General features: G+C 40.6%; 1 protein-coding gene across 1 annotated transcript in view; it reads left to right on the forward strand.

Moving 5' to 3' along the window:
• cntn4 (contactin 4) overlaps positions 1–21,512 on the forward strand; it is a 126,410-nt gene that overhangs the window by 81,273 nt on the left and 23,625 nt on the right. Inside the window, exon 10 of the mRNA XM_054616652.1 lies at positions 1,206–1,356. Within this exon, the coding sequence (XP_054472627.1) occupies positions 1,206–1,356 (151 nt within the window). The remainder of the gene's footprint in view (positions 1–1,205; positions 1,357–21,512) is intronic.

Below are 21,512 nucleotides of genomic sequence, written 5' to 3' on the forward strand. Positions count from 1 at the left end.
AGGTGCCTGACCGTATGTGACTCAAACACCAGCTACAAACTTGCTAATGTTACTAAAAAACAATTTTCTAGCATTGTCATTGCTAGCATTGTTGCTTAAAACCCAATGCTGCATTGTTAAGGTAAAATGTACAACAACATAACATCAAATATTTTACTTTTTTAGTGGTAGCTCACAGTGGATGTGATTAGCCTTGTTGGTAAAGGGGCCAAATTATGGTGCTATATACCAATAAGAGCATGTAGAGGTTAGCTTAGCAAACTCTACTTACTTTGAATCGCACATTTAGGGAAGTAAAGTTCAGTCTAGATTTGTCAGTAGGCAAAATTGTTAGCCACCTCTGTCATTAGAGTACAGGCATCAATGGTTTATATAATTCAGAAGAAAACCAGCTAGGTCATCACTGAAAATGTCCTGGAAAATGATTTCTAGTCACCCCTGCTGTCTGCACGCTCACATTGGTGTAGAGAAGCGTGTGCAAGCATACATTTGACCGTATTTGTTCTAAAGTTTGCTCCGTCTTACTCCTCTGTTCAATACCGCCGGATGACCTACGGCCACTCTCTCTCATTGGCAGCTAATTGAAAAGCATTAATTATAAGACGAATGCGTCCAGCTGACAGTGATGTATGCCAGTGCTGCTCTGTTCGCCAGCCTCGCCCATCTGCCCTGTCAAGCCTGTCACTCTCCACTCTGAGCTAGCAGCAGCTTCTCATTCACTATTCATCCTCCAGCGTGTCTGATCCTGATCATGTTGCTGATAGGAATTAGGATCAACACAGTCGAGGGTAGTGGTCAAACTGGAGGTGGAGATACAAAAGAAAAGATGTCAGAGACAATATCTAACTTTTTGAAAACGGTTTATATCTTTTAAAGTGGTTTATAGCCACAGAAAGTTATTATGTACGCATGATCACTAAAGAGGGAGACATTTCTGTCTCTGTTTACAATGATAATAAAGTTACATCAGTCTGTTCAACTAAACAACATCAATTGTGGGCATTGATGTTTGGCTTTTTGATTACTAATTATTCAAATTGTGAAGAATGGAGTCTTAGAATTATCATTATCCACGGCAATGATGCAATGTATTCAAGAACTCATTTTAGAGATGAATTATATATAGCATACTCAGAGATAATTTGAAGTAAAAGAGTTGTGATGCTTTTACAAACGCCGGCTTCAATATTCTGCTCTTGTCTCAGCCGTTGCCCCAGATTTCTCACACAACCAACTGCGGAGCCAGACGCTGGTGAAGGTTGGAGGAGATGTGCTCATCGAGTGCAAGCCCAAGATGTCTCCTTGGGGCGAGATCTCCTGGCGGAAGGGCAGCGAGCCGCTCCAAGAAAGTAACAGGTAACGCAATCATTCCCACATTTTTTACTCCGCTTTTGCCCCCGCTGTGAGGCTTGACTTCTCCTCACACGTGCTCTCGTTACTTTAAAGCCAGGCACGGATCCCCGGTGGCCGAGTTCATGAGTATTAATACAGACACATATTATGCTAAACAACACTCCCTCCTTTCCAGATGTGCCATCTTGTTTCACATTTCAATATGTAACCTTCAGTTTCAGTCATCTCCGATGTGATTTTGCCCTCAGCTGGTTGCAGTATTCACATAGAGATTCACATATGATGTAAAAAAGTCAACAAATAGTGCACCGCATTTTCACTGCCAACTTGATCCAAATCCTCCTTCCACTAAGCATAATAGCATACATTATGAAGGGAAAGTATACTTTCCCTGAAGATTATGTCTAGAGTAACAAAATATGTAACTACCACAAGATACATTTTTAATAAGCATTAATGGCAACAGACCTGAGGCAACCCTAAAGTTCCATTTTTTACTATAACTGTCAGACATGTTACCGGTTCTTATTTCATCGTTGTTATCCAAAACAACACATACGTCAAGGGCCCTAGGCGTCTGACGTACGCACTTTAGCATTGGTATGAGTTGCACCAGGTTTTCAACTATCACCATTATAAAAACTAAACAACCTGCAACAAACCTGCACTTTTACCCAGGAGACCGCTGTACATGTCCTGTGTGAAACCAAGTCAACGTTTACTTATTTTACCATAGTTTTTTAAGGTAAACCTAAAAACTTAGTACATTACATTACATTACAGTCATTTAGCAGACGCTATTATCCAAAGCGACTTACAATAAGTGTATTCAACATAGGTATTCAAGAGAACTACTAGTCACCAGAAGTCGTAAGTGCATCTCCTTTCGTAAACAAGCATCTAAAAGCATAAGCCAGAGCAAAAGTATAGTGCAGAAGCAAATTACTACGAAAACGATAAGTCCAACAAACTAATACGAATACAATAAGTGCAACAAACTAATATGAATGCAATAAGTGCTACGAGGAAGGCTCAGGGTAGTACTTCTTGAAGAGGTGAGTTTTCAGCCTGCGCCGAAAGATGGGCAGCGACTCTGCTGTTCTGACGTCAGTGGGGAGTTCATTCCACCACTGTGGGGCCAGGACAGAAAAAAGCTGTGACCGGGTCGATCAGCCGCAGGGACCTCTGAGCGACGGGGCAACCAATCGCCCCGAGGTAGCAGAGCGAAGTGGTCGGGGGTGTAGGGCTTGACCATGGCCTGGAGATAGGAAGGAGCTGTTCCTTTCACTGCCCTGTAGGCTAGCACGAGAGTCTTAAACTGGATGCGAGCTCTTACAGGGAGCCAGTGTAGAGAACGGAGAAGGGAAGTTGTGTGGGAGAACTTGGGGTGATTGAACACCAGACGAGCTGCAGCTTTCTGGACAAGCTCCAGAGGTCTGATGGCCGACGCCGGGGCTCCGGCAAGTAGTGAGTTGCAGTAGTCCAGGCGGGAGATGACCAGAGCCTGGATGAGCACCTGCGGCATCTCGTCAGTGAGGAAGGGGCGAATCCTCCTGATGTTGTAGAGGAGGAATCTGCAGGAGTGTGTGACCGATGCAATGTTTGCTGAGAACGACAGTTGGTCGTCCAGGGTCACACCCAGATTCCTCACAGTCCGAGTTGGCGTCACCACGGTATCATCAATGGTGATGGACAGGTCTCGGTGCGGGCAACCCTTCCCCGGGAGGAACAGTAGCTCGGTTTTGTCCAGGTTGAGCTTCAGGTGGTGTGTCGCCATCCACTTCGAGATGTCAGCCAAGCACGCAGCAATGCGTGCCTCCACTTGGGTGTCACCGGGGGGAAATGACAAGACCAGCTGGGTGTCATCGGCATAACAATGGTAAGAGAAGTCATGCGAGCGAATAACAGAACCCAGAGATGTTGTGTAGCAAACTTACATGGAGTTTAAAAAAATACAAATAAAATAAAGTAACAAGCAGAATTTGTACATTTACTGTGAACACAGATGTTTATTTTTAAACTGAAAAGCCGTCCCTAACAAGTCCAAAACTGACACTAGAGAGGTACCTAGAGCTTCATAGTTTGAAGCATAGGGTCACTGGCCAAGCGTTGGTATTTGACAAGTTGGGAATGAGAATGTGTTGTACTCTTGCTCCATTAAAATTGCAATATATATTAGGGCATATTCGTGGCATGGGAGTTTACAATGCTGTCCATGTAATAAGAACATCCCAGGTTATAGTCCGACTAAGTACTTTCCCTTTCCTGTTAACTCTCTATTCTCCCGTATCAAAAAATAATGGCCCATAAATACTTAAAATATACTTAAATAAAATCCCTTATAGGGATGAATTAACTTCTCTACTTCCAAAACATAGCAGCATTTACATTTTTAATGCAACAAAAGATTGTTATGACTCAAACAGTCAGAGAGCTAAGAATATTTTGAAATTCAGAATCAATGTTTCACCAAAAGCCTCCAGTCACTCCAGCATATTTTATTGCTGCATGGAGAGATTTTGATGCCGTCCTCAGATGTGGTGAGGACAGCTAAGAGAAAAAGCAGCATGAAGAGTTAATGAGTAACGGTTTACGGGGTTTGAAGTGTTTTATCTCAAGCTCTTTAGCAGTGACCAAAACGGACCGGCTGCTGAGTAAATTGAAAGTGCTAATCAAGTACTTTTCACCTCAGTGGGGATCCAGAAATCAAATTATTCAACTTCTGACACCAAGTTTCAGTGGAAACGGGGTGTGATCTGAGAATCCTCCCACGTTTGACCTCTGAGATGTGTGTTGGGTGCTACGTGTGATAACTTCTGCCAGTGTTTGTGTGTGCGTCCGTCCGTCCGTCCGTCCGAATGAAGTGTGAAGTCTGGCCCAGTGGCCTCATTGCAGGCAGGGGTCATCCATTGGGTGTCACCGCTCTAGCATGACTCTGCTCTGACAGCAGGGCTGTGTGCACTGTGTCTTGCCAGGCTTTGCATATATACAAAGTGGTGTTGTTGCTTGTCAAACAAAGTGGCACAGAATTTGCATAGTGGTTTCGCCGCTGGTGCCCTTCACTCGCCCTGCGCCACTTCCATCACACGTTTCAGCCTCTCACCACCTGGACCATTTCAATCCTGTTGTTTTGAATTCATAGCAAGGATTGATTTCACACTTGTCTATGTTTTGACATCCTCTTGAAGTGATGAATCAAAAATGGAAGTGTTCGTCCCTGGTATAATAGATGCTTTGTGATGCTTTTTACCACTGCATAAAACTTGTCCTTCAATGCTCTATAACATTCCTAACTATGAATCATATAATGACCAACTGCTGTGATAAATATTAAATGATTCAAGATTTGTATCATTTAAGTGTTATTAATACATTTCTCTGGTATGATTAAAATTATGGAATTTTTTTGTTAAAGCTTTAACTGGAAAGATGGATTTACTGCAGCGATTTAGATTTGTTCTTTACACTCAGAGAACCACAATGATTGGCAATTAGTAGATGGATTTCTGTAACTCTGTCTTTGTTCTGAAAGTCTGTTTTATGTTAAACAGTAATTCAGTGACAATAAAAGGAATTCTGAAACACAACTGGGCCCAAACTGTGGTTCAGCAAATTTACAAGGAAGACATATTCAAATATGATGATCTAAAAAACTGGTGCAATAACCTCACAGGTACAGTCCAAAACAAACCCAAACAAAGTGAACGGCCTTGGTTGACAAAAGTGTATCTTAGTTCTAATGAAAAAGAGAGATCAAAAGAGAGATCATCTAAAAGTCTACCTGAAATCAAAAAGGTAACACTGACATCATAAATTCATAATCCCTTGAAAGAAGGCGTTCATAGAAATGGATGATGTTGAATAGGGTCTGTTGAAATAGTCAACAGTAATGGTTCTAATGCTTGGATACAAAAAAACAGTTTGGTCAACCATAAACCTTAGAAGCAAAGCTCTGTTAAAGATTATGAATACCACAATTGCATACCTACAGAAATACTTTTGATGATTTCTTTAGCAAGTCTGTAGATAAACTGGCTAGATACTTTCAGCCAGTTCATCTCGAGGATGCTATTCAATAGACTCAGACAACTCTTTCTACATGAAAATAACCAAGGATACAGTACACAAAATCACATCGTCTAATTCACATGGTAAAGATGTCAGTAAAATAGACACAGCTTTCTTGAAAAGACAACCATGGAATTCGCAGATTACATCTCCTTGAAATATCAAAGGCTTTTTTGATTGAGGGGAGAGTAGTTGATGCAGACCTAAAAAAAAGAAAAAATGTCATACTTTCATGACATCTGGATATCCAAATTAACTGAATTGAATTACCCTACCCATCGTTTTATTCTTATTTACGAAGTAGGAGTCAACAGGTCACCGTTGTTCATTCCAAAGGCCTTTACACAACAGGGAAGTGACAAGTAAACAACATGAAAATGCAAACATATTCGCATCAAAACTATTCATTCTGGCAGTGATGCAAATTTGCAATCATTTGCAACACATTTTTATTAACAGATTTAAAAAGATTTGCACAGGCAGAGGACAAACTACTAGGGTCCTTTGGACCCAGAACAGTGTCTGTCAGTCTGTCTGAGGTAAGTTGTTGTATAGCCTAAGCGGCTGTTTCTTTTTAGCAAATTGCTGTGAGTGAATTTCCCCCAAATAAACAGTAAAGTAGTGTATATGTATGTCTAGGTGATTTTATTGTGAAAGGTACGAATGGAAGGAGTGGATCTTTTTCGATTGCATTAGTCAAGGTTGAAAGGAGTTGGAATTAAAGTTTGAATATGTCCATTCCGCTCAACGTGATAAATTGATGCCTTTGTTTGCAGTGCGAAAGCACAGACAAATCAAACATTATGTTCTTTTCTTGCTGCGTAATATTCTTGTTCTGTTAAGATGTAGTCATAAAAACAGTTTATTTCAAGGGTTTTGGTTTTGCTCCCAGTCACAGACTATGTCTAAGTGAGGCAGAATGATAATGAACTAGAGACAGTTCAGGTTTGTATGTATCTTGGATTTGTTTGGAACTCTCAGCTGGTTTGGCAGGTTCGACAAACACACAATGTTAGGTAGAACTGTTCTTATCTTTAAACCCCTCGCCAATAAACCACTAACATCCCTTTACAACAGGCTATAAAGTGCTGGACAAGAAGCCAATAAGATTTAATAATCGCAATATCCTAAAAAAGTATGATCTTCTCAGTTTTGAGAATTTCATGAACTAATTTCTGCAACTATCTGAAATGTATATCAAAAGGAAATTGTTGAATTAGACAATTTAGTATTTCCTTTGCGCAAACCACATTCTCAATTAAAGACCCATCCCTCTGGAATCCCATTCCAGCCTGTTGGTTAAACGTTTTCTACAACAGTCCTTGTTAGCACGGCCAAAACTGTAACGTGACACCAATTAGTCATTACTTGCGAACTGGAATCAAATTGTGTTTGGTTTGTTTAATGTGTCTGTTTGAATGATTTTGTGTGTGTATGTGTTGTTTCGTGTTTGTTGTTCTTGTTTTAGATTTTTTAATGCCCCGATTTTAAGATTTTAAGCCGTAACATGTCATTTTAATGATTGCTTGAACCACTAATGCCCATATAGGCACTGGACTGGTGTTGGAAATCAGCTTTATACAAAATACAGTACATCAGATACTGCTTTTGCTACTATCAGTGTTTCTCTTTAGTTGTCCCCTTCAAATAAAGAAATAATTAAAATAATAAATAAACCAGAAATATGTTTTTATGCTCTTAGTCCCATTAAATAAATTATATTTGGCTTGGACCACCTTTGCCGCATGCTCCAAAAAAGAAAAAAAAAAAGCCCCAGCTGTCCCAGCTGTGTTACAGTACATTAAAATGCCTTTTTTTGCCAGGATGCCGGTCTGTATTGCCAGCTAGGAAGTGGAGTAACTATTTACAAAGCCTGAAAACATGCCAGAGCTTTTAAATGTGCTAATTACAACTCACTGTTACTCTCGTTTGTATTATATCCCGTTTCTCTCATCTTTTGACATGCTTACACAGACACACACACCATTGTTGTATGGTGCGCAATAAAAATGTCCAGCAACTGCTGTGGTTATCATTTGAGCAATTGTCTTTTAAACGGCTCCCTAATAATAGCTGCCCTGCCTGTATTCACTGTACACATATTAGTACAGTTTTGCCGGTGAAAGTAGACTGCCGATGCATGTGAGTGAACCGCAAATGATGAACATCCTGGTATCACACATCGGCTGTGTAATAAGCACGAGTGCTACATTTCTTGCTTGTTGATTAGTATTTGTTTTTCTGTTGAGCCCAGATAAAAGGATGGTGTTTTGTAGACATGTGCAGTCTGTGTATGCTTGCATGTCTGAGCTGGTCTGTTTAGTTTAGCACCTGTACAGAAAGGTGCAAAATCACGCGAGGTAGCTGTGAACCCCCTTTTGTTGAAGATTAATTGCCTTAATTGCGTTAGCACTCCGCTGTGGCTTCGGCGGAAGGGGGAACCAGTGTCACCAGCTGGGTAATCCATCTTCATAGCAGCAGCCCCCTTTTTTTTTTTTTTTTTTTTTTTCCTGCAGAGGCCCAGTGGATGGGAGGGGGGGGTGTTGGGGAGGGATGTCTTATCTACCCCAGACAACCCTGCAGGGACGAGGTTTAGATGACATCAGCTGGAACAAAGCAGCTGAGAGCGCAGAGCAGAGCAGGTCTTGCTGATGAGTGCGTAAGTGGGCCGTGTCAACCGTGGAGAGAGCTGACTTTAAAAAAAACATTTCAATATGTCACTGGCTGGAAGAAATCAAGTTTGTTAGGCCGCTCACAACAGACGCACTCAGTCAACTGTCCTTTCACGGGCCGCCGCAGCGTGCGCCGACGTCGCTCCCCTCCCGCATTAAAACCCCATCTTCTAAAGACTTTGAGTATTTATCTCTATCTGCTTTTGCAGTCATGCAAATATTTGTCCCGGTTCTTTCAATCCTTCGATGAAGGTGTTAACCCCCGGAGGGAGGCATGAGAGTGCTTTTAGGCGTGGCACAGCGGCTACATGTTGCCTTCTGCTGAGTTTTGGTGCACATTACAAAAGAAGAGGATACAATGCTTTAGTTCAAAATAAATAATTTGATTGATACATAATTGTTTTGATCTTTAGCATTCATACTCTTCTCCCCCAGGAGTTGAAGGCTGGTGAGAAATGTAGATTGCCCCAGGTATCCATGGCAATACTATTTAGTAAGCACAGTCCAAAAGGTCATACTATCTAAGATATGGCAATGTGATGCAAATGCTTTATGCTAAAATGCTCTTTTCTTTCATTGTACTCTGTTTCTAGGTACTCATACCTCCCCCAAATATAAAAAAAAAAAAGATATTTAGACAAGGGGCTAAAAAAATATGAACCCAGCTGGTGGATAGATTTCCTGGGGAAGCAGAGTTGGGTCCTTTTGTGTGTATTATAATTGCTGAGGGGAGAAGTGCTCCAAGAACAAAAAATATATCCGGCAAACTGCCAGTTGGGCTCCCGCTGTTCCAGTAAGTGCACAACACAGATGACCCTACAATATATTTTAAAAAGAAATATGTTTCATGTATCGATTTATTTATTTCAAATACCACCTAGCTTCAACTTATTGAAAATAGTTGATGAATAGTAGTTTAATAACTCGTATTAAAAGATTTCAGGTTCAATAATAAATGATTAACGTTCTCTGAGCTCCGCACAGAGCCAGCCAACTAATGAGGAGAGTATTTGTGACATTCAGAAACTCAATTCAGGAGTCCAGGATTACACAAATTATATTATCTTCCAGGTTTAAAATCAAAAAATTGAAAAGGCTCGCCTAAAATAAATGTTTATAGGGGATACACTACTCTGCTGCCGGCTGCTCTGATGATCTCTGTGGCTCGAACAGGAGAAGAAATAGTTGAAAAGGTGCTCGTTGCACTGAAATTGTTTATTTGGCACCACTATTATTCTAGAAAAATGAGGTGTGGATCTTCAGTTTTTTTTTTGGTCTTTCAGCATTGAAAGCTGAGAATACTTTGATGTCTCAAACATTCTCTCCAATTTCTCCAATGATTTCAATCCAGAAAATTCTATTGGGTACTGCTACACGCCTATTGAAACCGTGAACTTTGTGAGATGGTGCGCCAGTGTAAGCTGTAGCAGTCGTTGTGCACTTGGGAGTGTAACCAGTTGAGTGATATCTTTGAACAAGGAGAGAGTACAGGAATGTTGTTGCCAAGGTAACATCTGTTCAAAGTTTTATTAGCTCTTTTTTACCCCAGATTAGTGGTTTCAAACAGCTAGAGATGTACGGTCCCAGGGTACATAGGGGAAGAAACGTAGAGATAGGATGCTACTGGAAAGAGGGGGAGGCGAGAGACTTGTGTAAAATGTTGAAATTCATACATCATGGCTTATCTTGGTAAAGCTGTCAGAACCTTGCCTCTGTATTGAGTTGATTCAAAACTATTGAAATTCACAGATATTAAACTACTCAGTCTAAGTGATGTGACAATGTTGCCTACTGAATATAGAACAACTGATAGTCTGAGGTGAAAATTAACAAGGTTTGAAAACGTTATACTTAGAAGTTTATAGTTATAAGTTATACTAATAGAATTCACCTTTGATTAAAAAAAAAAAGTCGGTATGGTTATTTTCTGATGGATTTACAAAAAAATAAAATGCACATCGTTGCCAAGAAATCTCACAGCAACCATTGTCTTATTGGCCTGCTTGGCCAGTGATCAGAAATAGCTTTATTGGCCAGTTTGTTAAGACTGACAGAAACACTAATCTCGTTGGAAAATGCTCCCTCTTCAGTGGTTTAAAGCGGCTAAGTCAACACCGCCTTTTTCATCAGTGCATTCATGGTGGGTCAGTACAAACAAGCTGCTGTCTTTATTTCACATTGCGAGTAAATTTACTGCTTATTCAGACGATCAGTAGGGACAGCCATGGTTTACAGAAAAAACCTACAGTTAGTGGGCTGAAGACTAGAAATGTTCGAACTACCGGCTTCTGGCCAGATGGCAGGAATTTTGGCATCACTGACCAGAATGCTTGCAGTGGTTAGAACATGTTGTGTCAAAAGGCAGAATATGGTTGTGTGACAACATATTATCATCTCTGTCAGTCTAAAAAACGTCAAGGAAAAAAACCCAAAACATGCCATAGACCTAGTATGTAGCCACAAAGAGATATGGAAGGAAAATAAATATAATTAGTAAAAAAGTAATTCCGGCATCATGGAAAACAACTGCAACAATGAGGCACACCCACACCCATTGGGCAGGTTCGTGAAATTGTATTAGGAGATTGGCTTCAATTATAAACAAGACAAGAATTAGATAGCTAGCACAACCCGCGTTCTGCTAACCGATTGCCAACTGAAGGTATGTCTCCGGAGCTGCCGACGTGCTCTCCTCCCGGCAACACAGTCTCATAGCAGCAGATAGTGAGGCGGAGGGAACAAAGGTTGTGCTAGCTCGCTAATTCTTGTCTCATATGTGGTCTGATAAACATCAAAGCATCATTGGTAACTAGCTGGTCAACTAAATAAATACAAATTATTTACAATTTGGATCAAACAAACAAACAAACATCAATGATACACAGTATATATACTGAAGATTTTGAATAATTAATTAATTTTAAATATTGTAAATAATTTACTCTGTTCTATGTCTTTTGGTTAGAGCAGATGTGATTCCATTGGAGCAACTATATATGATGCCCAATAGATATGCTATCAATCTTTTCTTTTTGTCGTATTTCACTGAAAATACTACTATGATGAACAGTGACATGACAAAGTGGAAAATGGTTCTTATATTTCCCAGTATTTCAAAATCTGTTAGGAAAACGAAGTCCAGTCAACACCGGGCTTCAAGGACATTCCCCTTGAAGTTTAAAGATTAATCCATTCTTTGTGTTTCATCTCTCATTGCACAAATTACACTTACCTTTGTCATAAAGAAACAAAGTGGCCACATCCGAGTAGCTTGACACACTAATGGGACAGTCGTTTCAAAGTCTGCACAATTTACTTTGAGAAATCAAATGCCACTGGGGAATTGGCCAAATGTCAGCCCGCTTCCTCCCATATTTCTTTTTTTATCACTTTGTCACGAATTGAGCTCAGATTTATCCTACACTTTGATGCCTCTTTAATTCTGCTTTTTACTTTTGCCAAACTATTGACACATACGTTGGAGAGCCAGTGTGCCAAGTGAATCAGTGAGCATGAGAAATTACTACTGAAGGATGCTCTCTGACTCACTCCGTGCCAGGAGCCGTTTTGAAATCATCTGTTAGGTGTGTTTACAGCTTTTAAGTGGCGTCCGTAAATGTCTGAGCATTAGGTGCGAGCCTAAGAGTTTTTTGAGTGGCTCGCTGAGTTAAAGTGAGAAGACACAAGAGGGCATCTGTATGTGGCCTGGATGTTGATTTGTCCATTAGTCTGAGGAGAGAGAGAGAGCAACATTTGCGATAGCAGTAGCTGGATTGGCCAGATTCTATCTGTAGTCATGACCCACGGGTAGTCTGTCCCTCTTGCATATTGTATATCCCTCCTTCATCGGCAGTGCAAATAAGCATGGCTGTCACGTAAATGAAGAGATGTCTCGCAGAGTGATCCCCATTTATAGGCCCATCTGCTCTGCCAGACGCACTCCAGAAAGAATCAGTTTCAGGAGAACACCAAGACTGCAGAAGAGGCAATCGCAGGCAACTTTGCATTAATTTACTTATCGCATATCTTCTTATCTTTCCATGATGCCTTTGTTCTGTCTCAAGGAGATCTTTAATAAGAGTCTCGTCAGATGTCTTCGGGCTTAATTTTATGAGGACTTGGAATTAATAAGCGGTGTATGGGAACAGGTGTATTAATAAAGGGGGTGATTAAATGATTTGTGTGAACGGACGGCCCTGCACTGCTATTTCATTCTCCTCATTCTCAGGCTGCATGCTGTTATTCTTATTAAAAACAGTGTTTATCATGTTTAAATGTCACTTCGCATTTTTTTTTTTCTCGTCAGATCTCTAATTTCCTCGTTTGCCTCTAATTGAACATCTGCTTGTGAAGTGGAGTTCTGACTCTCTCTTAGCAGCGTGAGCGAGCAGTGCCAAGCCTGAATACTGAGAGCTTATGTGCCCAGAAGGACTTATTTCATTACTTTGCCTTGAGGAAAGGTTTACCACCAGACAAGGCTGCCGCGGACAGCTGACTGGTGCTTTTTTCGTTCTGTCTTTGCCTACACCTCTCTCCACCCTGGCTGTAGCTAAAAAAGCTCAATGAAGGAGTGCTCTCCCACCTCGCCTGAGAATGGGAGCAAGCGGAGGATTTGTGCTCCGCTGATCCTGGCAGCTGCAGACAAACACCCGACACTGTTCAGAGGCGCCTGCTAGCACACACACATATGCGCATAGCAGATTACTGTAAATGTTTTATTTATCCCAACATGTCTCGGAGTTGAAGCTGCTCAGGAGGTGGAAATAATCTTGGTCGGTGGAAACCTCAGTGGGCAGAGCCAAAGTCCTATATTTCTTGTGGAAGGAAGGGGGAGGTAAACAGGCATTCTTGATTTGTAATCAAAGTGATAGTAGAGCATGTATATAGATGAATGGATAGATGGATGGGTAGATTAGATAAATGGATAGTTAGATAGTAAGTAAGTAAGTTAGTTGGATAGATAGATAGATAGATAGATAGATAGATAGATAGATAGATAGATAGATAGATAGATAGATAGATAGATAGATAGATAGATAGATAGATAGATAGATAGATAGATAGATAGATAGAGAGTCAGTCAGTCAGTCAGTCAGTCAGTTAGTTGTTTCCACTCTGTGAGTCCAACCATTGGCCATTCGGAAGCCCAAGTCCCTTCACTGAAGTTGAATATGAATGACTAGTTTGATATATTTGTGGCTCTAAGCAGGGGGGACTATGTGTGTGACATGCTGTGATCATGAGATCAATTTGGGTTAGATTAATAAGTAGCTCATGATCTTGACATTACTCCCTGCGGTCTAGAAAGGCTGGATCTTAGCCTGTATTAGAGACATATTTCCTAGCAGGTTGTACAAGAGGAAATAACCAGCTCTTTTCACTCAGACATATTACGAACCCTAATCATCAACCAAATGGCTTTTTAGACCATGCGGGTGCAGAATTAGGTCTAGTTACCTCCTCCACGGAAGTTGCATTTTTGGTTGGTAGTGTTTTTTCTGCAGGATTATCGAATAATACTGGTCCAATTTTTCTGAAACTTGGTGGAAGTAGCATGGGCCAAGGAAGACTCAATTGGCATGGGATCTGTATCACAGTTTTGGATTTCTCCACATGCTGGCGGAGTTCAGAAGCATGGGGAGTTTAGATTCTGGTGCCTTTTGGTTTAGCCCACCGTAGTGTAGGGTAATGTTAGCATCTCTGTCCTGGAGTTTACACTCAGCAGCCATGGACAACCTTGTTATCCGAAGAAGCAGTACATTCACCAAACACATTGGCTTGTCCTCTTCTTGAAAGCTTTTCTCTTGTTAATCTCTTGTCAATAGTGAAACATACTTTTTGAAAATACAAACAATAAATCATGAATATAACTTCAGTCTTGCTAGTCCAAATCTGTAAACTACGCAGGTAAACAGGGTTAAAGTCAAAATAACTTTCGAATCTTACAATTTTCCTCATTATACTTATATTACTTAGACTAACTAGCTCAACACTGCTGTAAACTGTTTTCCAGACTTAAATAATGTAGCAGAACACTGACAAAGAATGCATTTAGGCCGCTGATTTAACAAGCCAGTTTGTTAGTTTGAATGTGCTACAGTTACCATCAACTAGCCGAAGATGCTACTAATTTCCCTGCAACTGTGTTGCTTTTAGTGCTGATCTTTGTGATTTAGACAGCTTTTGCAGTGACACTCATTTGCATGGAAAAGGGCAGATTTTCCGCCAAATATTTGCATAAATTCTTAATTTAAATATGTGCAAATAGAACAGGAGGACCTTTTTCTTTATTAATTTTGTCTTATTTGTGCCGGTTTAGCAGCTTCAAAAGCTGAGTAATCTTTTTGGGGAATTTTAGTTTGTGAAATGTTGTTTGTCCTTGCGAGGTTATAGATATCTGATGATCTTGAAGTATATTGCCGCAACCCTTTTTTGTAGTGTTTTCAGAAAAAAATGTACTTTAACTTAACCACTGAGAGATGTTGACTATAAACTGTATGAATACATTTCAACTCCACTCAGAAGAGATAAATAACAAGAAGGAAATGCAGAAACAGAGCAAGTGTTATACATACACTGCTGTATATCTTTGAAATGTTTTTCATGCATTTAGATTGTAGATCGTCTTACAAATAGATTTTATTTTGCAAAAAATCTGAACAGAGGTTTGATCAGACTGAAAACTGGAAGGGCATAAAAAGACAAACATTCCTCGAGCAACAGTTGAAATACAATAGAAGAACTCACCTGTCATTGTTAAAAGAAACTGGAAGCTAAGCAATGAAATTTGTGTTCCTGTTTCAGTTTGAAGTGCACAATAATGCCTATAACAGGTGTGCTGCTTAAGAAAGTTCTTCTTAAAACTTCACAATAGAAAAAGAAGGTTAGTGCAGGTTTAGCACCATTGGAATATATGCTGAACATATTAAAGGCTGACAAATCACAGTTTAAAGAAATTCAATTCAAACACTGAGAAGACTGCAGAGAGCCCAAAGAAAAACGGATATCCAAAATATGTAGAGCTAAAATGCGAGCACAGTTATGGCTCAATAATGATCGAGAATCACTAATGCTTCTCTGGACTGAAAAACAAGTTCAAAGTCAAAGAGTATTTGGGGTAAAAAGTATACTCTTTTTGTATCTGTTGAAATAGTGATTACAAAAACATCAAACCTTTGAAGGGCAGTTTGTATAGCTTAATTTAAATGTTAAACTCTACTATTCAACATGCCTCTGATGCCTCTTCGACTTCTGGTCAGGGTGATCTGTATTGAAGGACACTTCCCTGATGGACAGACTGTTCAACAGCCTTTGCTTGTCAGCCATTATCGCGAGCATTCATTGAATTTGTTGTTGTATTTATAGAGCATCAAAATGATTCATAGATCATTTTACCTTCCAGCCATTACGGTAGTGCCTCCCACATCCAACTGCATCAGTCACTTGTAGTATATCCTTTAAATCATTAAGACTTCAGATCATGTAGTGCCATCATTTTTTTTTTTTTTTTTTACCATCTATCAGTACAATGTGTACATTTGCTATATTAGCAGTTTTTCCTTTTCTGGATAAGGAAGGGGGGATGGTTTTAAAAGAAATCTCTAGGAAGAATATGCTGCTGACTGACTAAACTCAAATAAATCTCAGACCGCAGATAAAGTGAATTCTGCGATGTTTGCTGAGATTAGGTCAAAACCCTCTTTACCCGCCTGCATCCCATGTACTGCTCGCTGGGATTATTTTTATCTGGAAGACTGTGGCTGATATCATTTTTCAAAGTGAAAATCCGCCAACGCAGCATGAGTAATCCATCTTGGTTCCTCTGACAATTTCCTGCGGAACATGTGTGTGCTCTTTATTCCAGAAGGGATACCTCAGCACATGAGGAGAGATGAATATCTCGGGGAAGGGGAATAAACACGGAGAGCAATTTGTGATTAAAGGAATCCTCTGTAAGTACGTGAGCGCACCTCTCTGCGGCCCAGCCCGAGAGACTCCCTCTCCCCGCAATGCAATTACCAACACAATCACATCGCGTTCCACAAGCGGGAATTAAGACGTTCTCAATCAGCCTGCTTCATTAAGACACCTTCCTATTAAAAAAAAAATTCACATTTTTACACAACATTTACTCCAAGTGGGTTCATTTGCACTGAGGTCCTTTGACAGTAGACTGTGTGTAAGAAAAAATAGTTAGTGGGAAAAATAACAAGTTGTTTTGTTTTATTTCTTGTTATTCTTTTATAAAAGGCAATGATAAGTTAACAATATTTTGACGCCTGGGGACATGATGTGATCCTGAGCACTTTCCCCCTTTATTGTCAAAGTGAGACCAGATAACAAAAATGTCTGGTACTTCTGATTTAATTTATCTCCGCATTATGAAAATCGAGGCTTAACTTTCCTTGTTATTTAGAAAATAAATCTAGCCACCAATTCCCAGAATGGAACATCCAATATTCAAATTGCATAACAAACTGTACCCAGGACTGTTAGTATTATAATGCAGTGCACAAGTGTAGAATTCTTGCTGTATCTATCAAAAAGAAAGTAATACAAAATAAAAAGAAGGAAAATTCATCCTAGCTGTCGAGGCTATGGGGAAGAACTTACCATTTCCCTGCTTACATTATGATAATACACATGGGAGCGGCAGCGGTAGTGTGTATTTCATAGAGTAAGAGATTAATACTTGCGTCCCAGCTCAGCATCCCTGTCCCTTGGCTGTGTTTTTATAAAGCAACAATATTGCCAGAGAAGCTTTAATGCTAGCCGGTGCCCCGGAGACAATTGTCAATACACAGCGAACCAAAAGGAAAGTCATTTCAAGTATTGCCTGCAACTTACTCCACTTTTAATGTAGCCTGATATAATAAAAAAAAAAAAAGAGAAACCAGCACCTAACCCTGCTTCTTGTTGCAGAGCTTGCCTTTGTTGAGACTTGGAGAAAGAGTGCTTATTTTCTGTCAGTCATTCTTTTTGCTCCGGCTTTAGGCGAGAGCTCCCTGCAACGGTGGTCGCAGAGGCACTTGTTATTGTTGAGCTGTGATTGGCAGCTCCAAAAGATCCCTGTCAGACTGGCGTTTTCTACCAGATTGATGGTAATTGTCTGCAAGGTACAGTGCTTATATACAGCTGAAAGACTGAAAGGGTAAATTGTAATCGAGCTGCCTAATAACGTCTTACATCGAGGGAGTGATTTGTGTTCTTTTTTTGGTTACCGGGCATTTTTAGTGTGATCAGGCTGAGCACTGACTCACTGGCATATTTAAGGCACAACTCCTATGTTTTGTTTTTTTACCTGTTCTATATTTCTCTATCCTACCAACTGTCATGTCACTCACAGAAGTGCACAAACCTGTCCAGTAGCACTATATATACTCCAAAGGATTAACCCAAAATCATCCAAATAATTTATTTAGTTCTACTTTTTGACCTCTATGTGTGTTGCCTGCCACCCCTGTCTACATAAGCTGTGATAAGTTATCACGTCAAGGCAAAATTTAAATTATAGATCATGTCATGTCACATGGCAGGTTCCCTTTTTTTGGCTGTATTAAAGATATTTTGACAGTAAAACAACTGACATGATGTTGCTCAGATTGTCTCAATATAGTCCCTTCCAAACATGGAGTCTATCCTTGAAATGTTCAGGAACATCTTCCTGCATGGGCTCACTTGTGAATGGGAGTATGGATCGATATTCAGGGATTCTGTACCTCCGATTTCCCACCTCAAGACCTATTGACATTTCGAGGAAAATGATGGTACTATTGTGTTGTAAATGAAAGCAATGACATTGCACGGACAAGCAAGTGAAGGGTCATATCTGTCGGATGAGAGACGATTTCACGTTGAGTGAGCAAACAACCACAAAATCCCTAACTCCTTTGATATTCCTTTTAATGTGTGTTTCTGATTTAAGGAGAACACAGAAAAACATAAATTGTTTCGCAAATTGAATTTTGAATTCTTTACAAGATGATTACCAGGCAAAAATACGCTACTTACCCGCCACGATCCTGAAATTATGAGACACGTCTATGGTACATGTACATGTCTTGCCCCATTTTCTTTTTATTCTTCTGTTGAGTTTTTATGTTGGCTTCTATAATTGTGCATTACTTCCATCTGCTGGACTGTCCCTTGCCGCATCTATTCCAGCTGTGCCATGGCATGTGGCGCAAGACAGAAATGTTTCTGAATGAAGTGCATGTGTGACTAGTGGAAATCTCTCGTGGTGCCTGAAAGGTTATCCCAGTAACTTACCAGGAACTATGTCAGATAAGAGGCTTATGACACATGCTAAGTCTACAGCCAAGCTAGCAGCTCTGTCAAGCTGTACAATGGTGATCTGAGCTAATCAGTAACGATAGCATGCTAACGCAACGATGCGAAAGCATTAACAGGCTGATGTTTTGTGGATGATTTTATGCCCTATTCACTAGGTTAGCTTGCTGGCAAAAAAAAAGCACAGCTAAGGCTGTTGGTAATGTCATTCTTTTTTTAGGGAGTATATTTATATAAAAATATATTTAAAAAAAAAATTAAATGTCCATCTTCCCTTTTGGAATGTAGATTTTTTTATGATTTAGTACCATTATTAAAGCTTGTGTGAATAAACCTTAAAAAATAAATGAAAAATTATTAAATTATCAAGGAAATCATAATTTGGAACTTTGGAACTAAAAAAAAACATTTCAATTGCAAAAGAGGAGAAGTAGGGCACCATGACTCTATGTTTTCCTTTTTTGCTGCTCTTGACTGTCTAATATCCAATTCATGCTTTCCCAGACAGTTCATCAGAGCTTGATGTATGCCATTTGCAGTTTAATCACTGTCTTCATAAAAGTCAAGTAACTTGCACTACACTCCATCAGACACAGAGTAATTTCTCACTCACACTGGAAACATTGTTTCCCTGTACGAGGCATCGGTGGCAACTGAGAAATACACAGGCTCATCTTTGGTTGAGGACAGTTTATCGGAAATATGCCGGGCAGTCTTTGGTCCTTAAACTTTTACTGTAATCATCTTAGCTATTGTTTCTCTTCACACCACTTGAGTCTTGAAACAAAGCAAGTTTAAGCTGAACAAGACAGTCGGTGCTGTTGTAGCCTAGTCCGTTTTTAACCGTGTGGTACACAGCATACAAGGCTTCATTTTCTGCAATTTTGTCATGTTCAGCAGTAGATGTCGCAAAGAATGAACAGATATAGCTTGAACCTTTAGCTAGTGTGGCCTTCTTGTGCATTTCTGTGGGAGCATGATGAGTTAGATAATTCTCACCTCCATATGCAAATTTAGAACTCCTGAAGGCATTAGGCACAGAAGATTTTTTTGCTTCCCATTGTTTGTAAGAGCTGCTTTCTTTTCTGCATTTATATCCATGTCTATGGGTTATTTCATATTTAAACAAGACAAACCAACTAAACAACACCAGACATTATGGAAACATGTGTTGGGGGGGCAGTAATTGAAGCATTTGCCCTATACACAACTGTTACTCATGAGGGGGTCTGGGATTGGATGATTCCCCCATGACGTGATCAGCACGTTCTGCTACTGATGTTGTATCCGATCTAGGATTTTTAAGAGTGCCTGTCTTCTGATCAGAAGAAATTAGCAGTCAATGAATGGGACAAGCCAATTCAGCCCAATATACAGGACGTCACAGCTTATACGAGACAGTTGGAGAACATTAATATATGTGTCAAATTTTCATGGAAATTCATCAAACAGCTGTCGAGACCTCAAAGCAGACTACCTCTTGATGGTAGAGCAACGCTGCTAGTGTAAGAAATGAAAGGGAAAAGTCACCTCCAGGTTGAGTACAGCAAGAGCAAAGTTGTCATCCAAGCAGCAGAATTACCTTCAGTATAGTTATAGCTAGATATATATCTTGATTTTTTATCAGGGCTTTGCTTTGCTCGACTCAGTGTTGGCTTTTCAAATGTTGTTGGCGCAGCTTTACATTTCAAATCCCCTCAAAAGCTAATGATCCCTTATATCATACAGCCATGTGGTAATGCTCTGATCATTCGCTGCAGCTAATGATCCCTGTGACAAGGTGAGTCATTGGCATAGGCCTGAGTACAGCAAAAATCAATATCAATTACACCTATATCGGAGAATTGTCAAAAGTAAATGCCCAGGTGTCCCTGTTCCTCCAGAGTGAGCCAAATCGCTTTGTTGATTGAAAGAACACACACACAAAAAAAGAGCAAGAGAGTACTTGCTTTTTGGTCTCTAATTGACCGTTAACCTTGATGCTGACAGCGTCACAAGGAAAGGTAGCGCATATTCGCTTAGTCATGATGCTGCATAAAGTAGACATCTGAGAAGTTTTGTGCCGCAGTCGCAATCGCACTCGGCAGGTTGCGGCGTCCTGGGTCTGCGCCGCACAGCTGGGCGTGATTAATGCCGCCGACAAGGCCGTTTCTCTCCAGCGCGGCTTCCCGTGGGGAACCGGAGGAGAGACGGTCCTTCAATTTATCCCCAACAGCCCCTCCCCCACGATACACTAAAGGCTTTTTTAAAAGCAGTCAAGAGCATAGATCAACACCTGAAGTCAGGTCCCACCCCTTGTCGCGGCTCAAAGGATGCGGTGACCTCGCCTCTTTCCTTCCGCACGGCCCCTCCCCTCCAGCGCTGTTGGCGACTCTGACGTTTTTGATACAATTATGATTAGAAACATCACCCGCAGGTAGGTCGATGGTGGTCAGAGTGGGTCGGGAAATAGCAACACAGACGCAACTCACCTTATCTGAGAGCTTACCGTGGCAGGCAAACACGATATCAAACACATCCCCCTGCAGGGCTTTTTCACACTTTTTGACACCATTTTTACTTCTGGTGTTTAGAAGTGGGGCGGCTTCTTTTCGCTGGTGAGTTGAGCAGCAAGCTGTGTGCGCACTGAGGCATTAGTCTTTGTATACAGAGGGCCTTGGCTGAGACTAATTATCCGCTGGAATCACCGTAAGCCGGGCGACGATCTCGCTTCCCGTGGTCTCATGGCTGAGTAATCTCACTGATAGAATCTTAACCCTCTATTTTCACAAGCCCGCTTTATTTACCCTGTTAATTAAGTAGAGACGCATACAGGCCTCCACCCTGCAGTCACGCTGCTACCAATCAGCCGTGGCACCTCAGAGTCACTAAGTATTCATGAAGGGGTCTGTTTGAAAGTCTCAAATCAAAATCAAATCTGTGATCAGGCCCATTGTTTGTATGTTGAATTTTTTACAAGTGGGCACTCCAGTTCTTCCACGGCGTAAACGAGTTAGTGTGTGGACTGTATACAGAAAGGGGAGCTAACGGGATTGAGCACGAGGTATTAGAAAGTTCTACATTCCAGAGCCCACGCTCCAGTTCAAAGTCGCTGCTCTCAACGCACAATTTCTTGTTTTTTTTTGTGAC

This window comes from Anoplopoma fimbria, chromosome 17 (assembly GCF_027596085.1).
Source record: "Anoplopoma fimbria isolate UVic2021 breed Golden Eagle Sablefish chromosome 17, Afim_UVic_2022, whole genome shotgun sequence".
NCBI lineage: Eukaryota > Metazoa > Chordata > Actinopteri > Perciformes > Anoplopomatidae > Anoplopoma > Anoplopoma fimbria.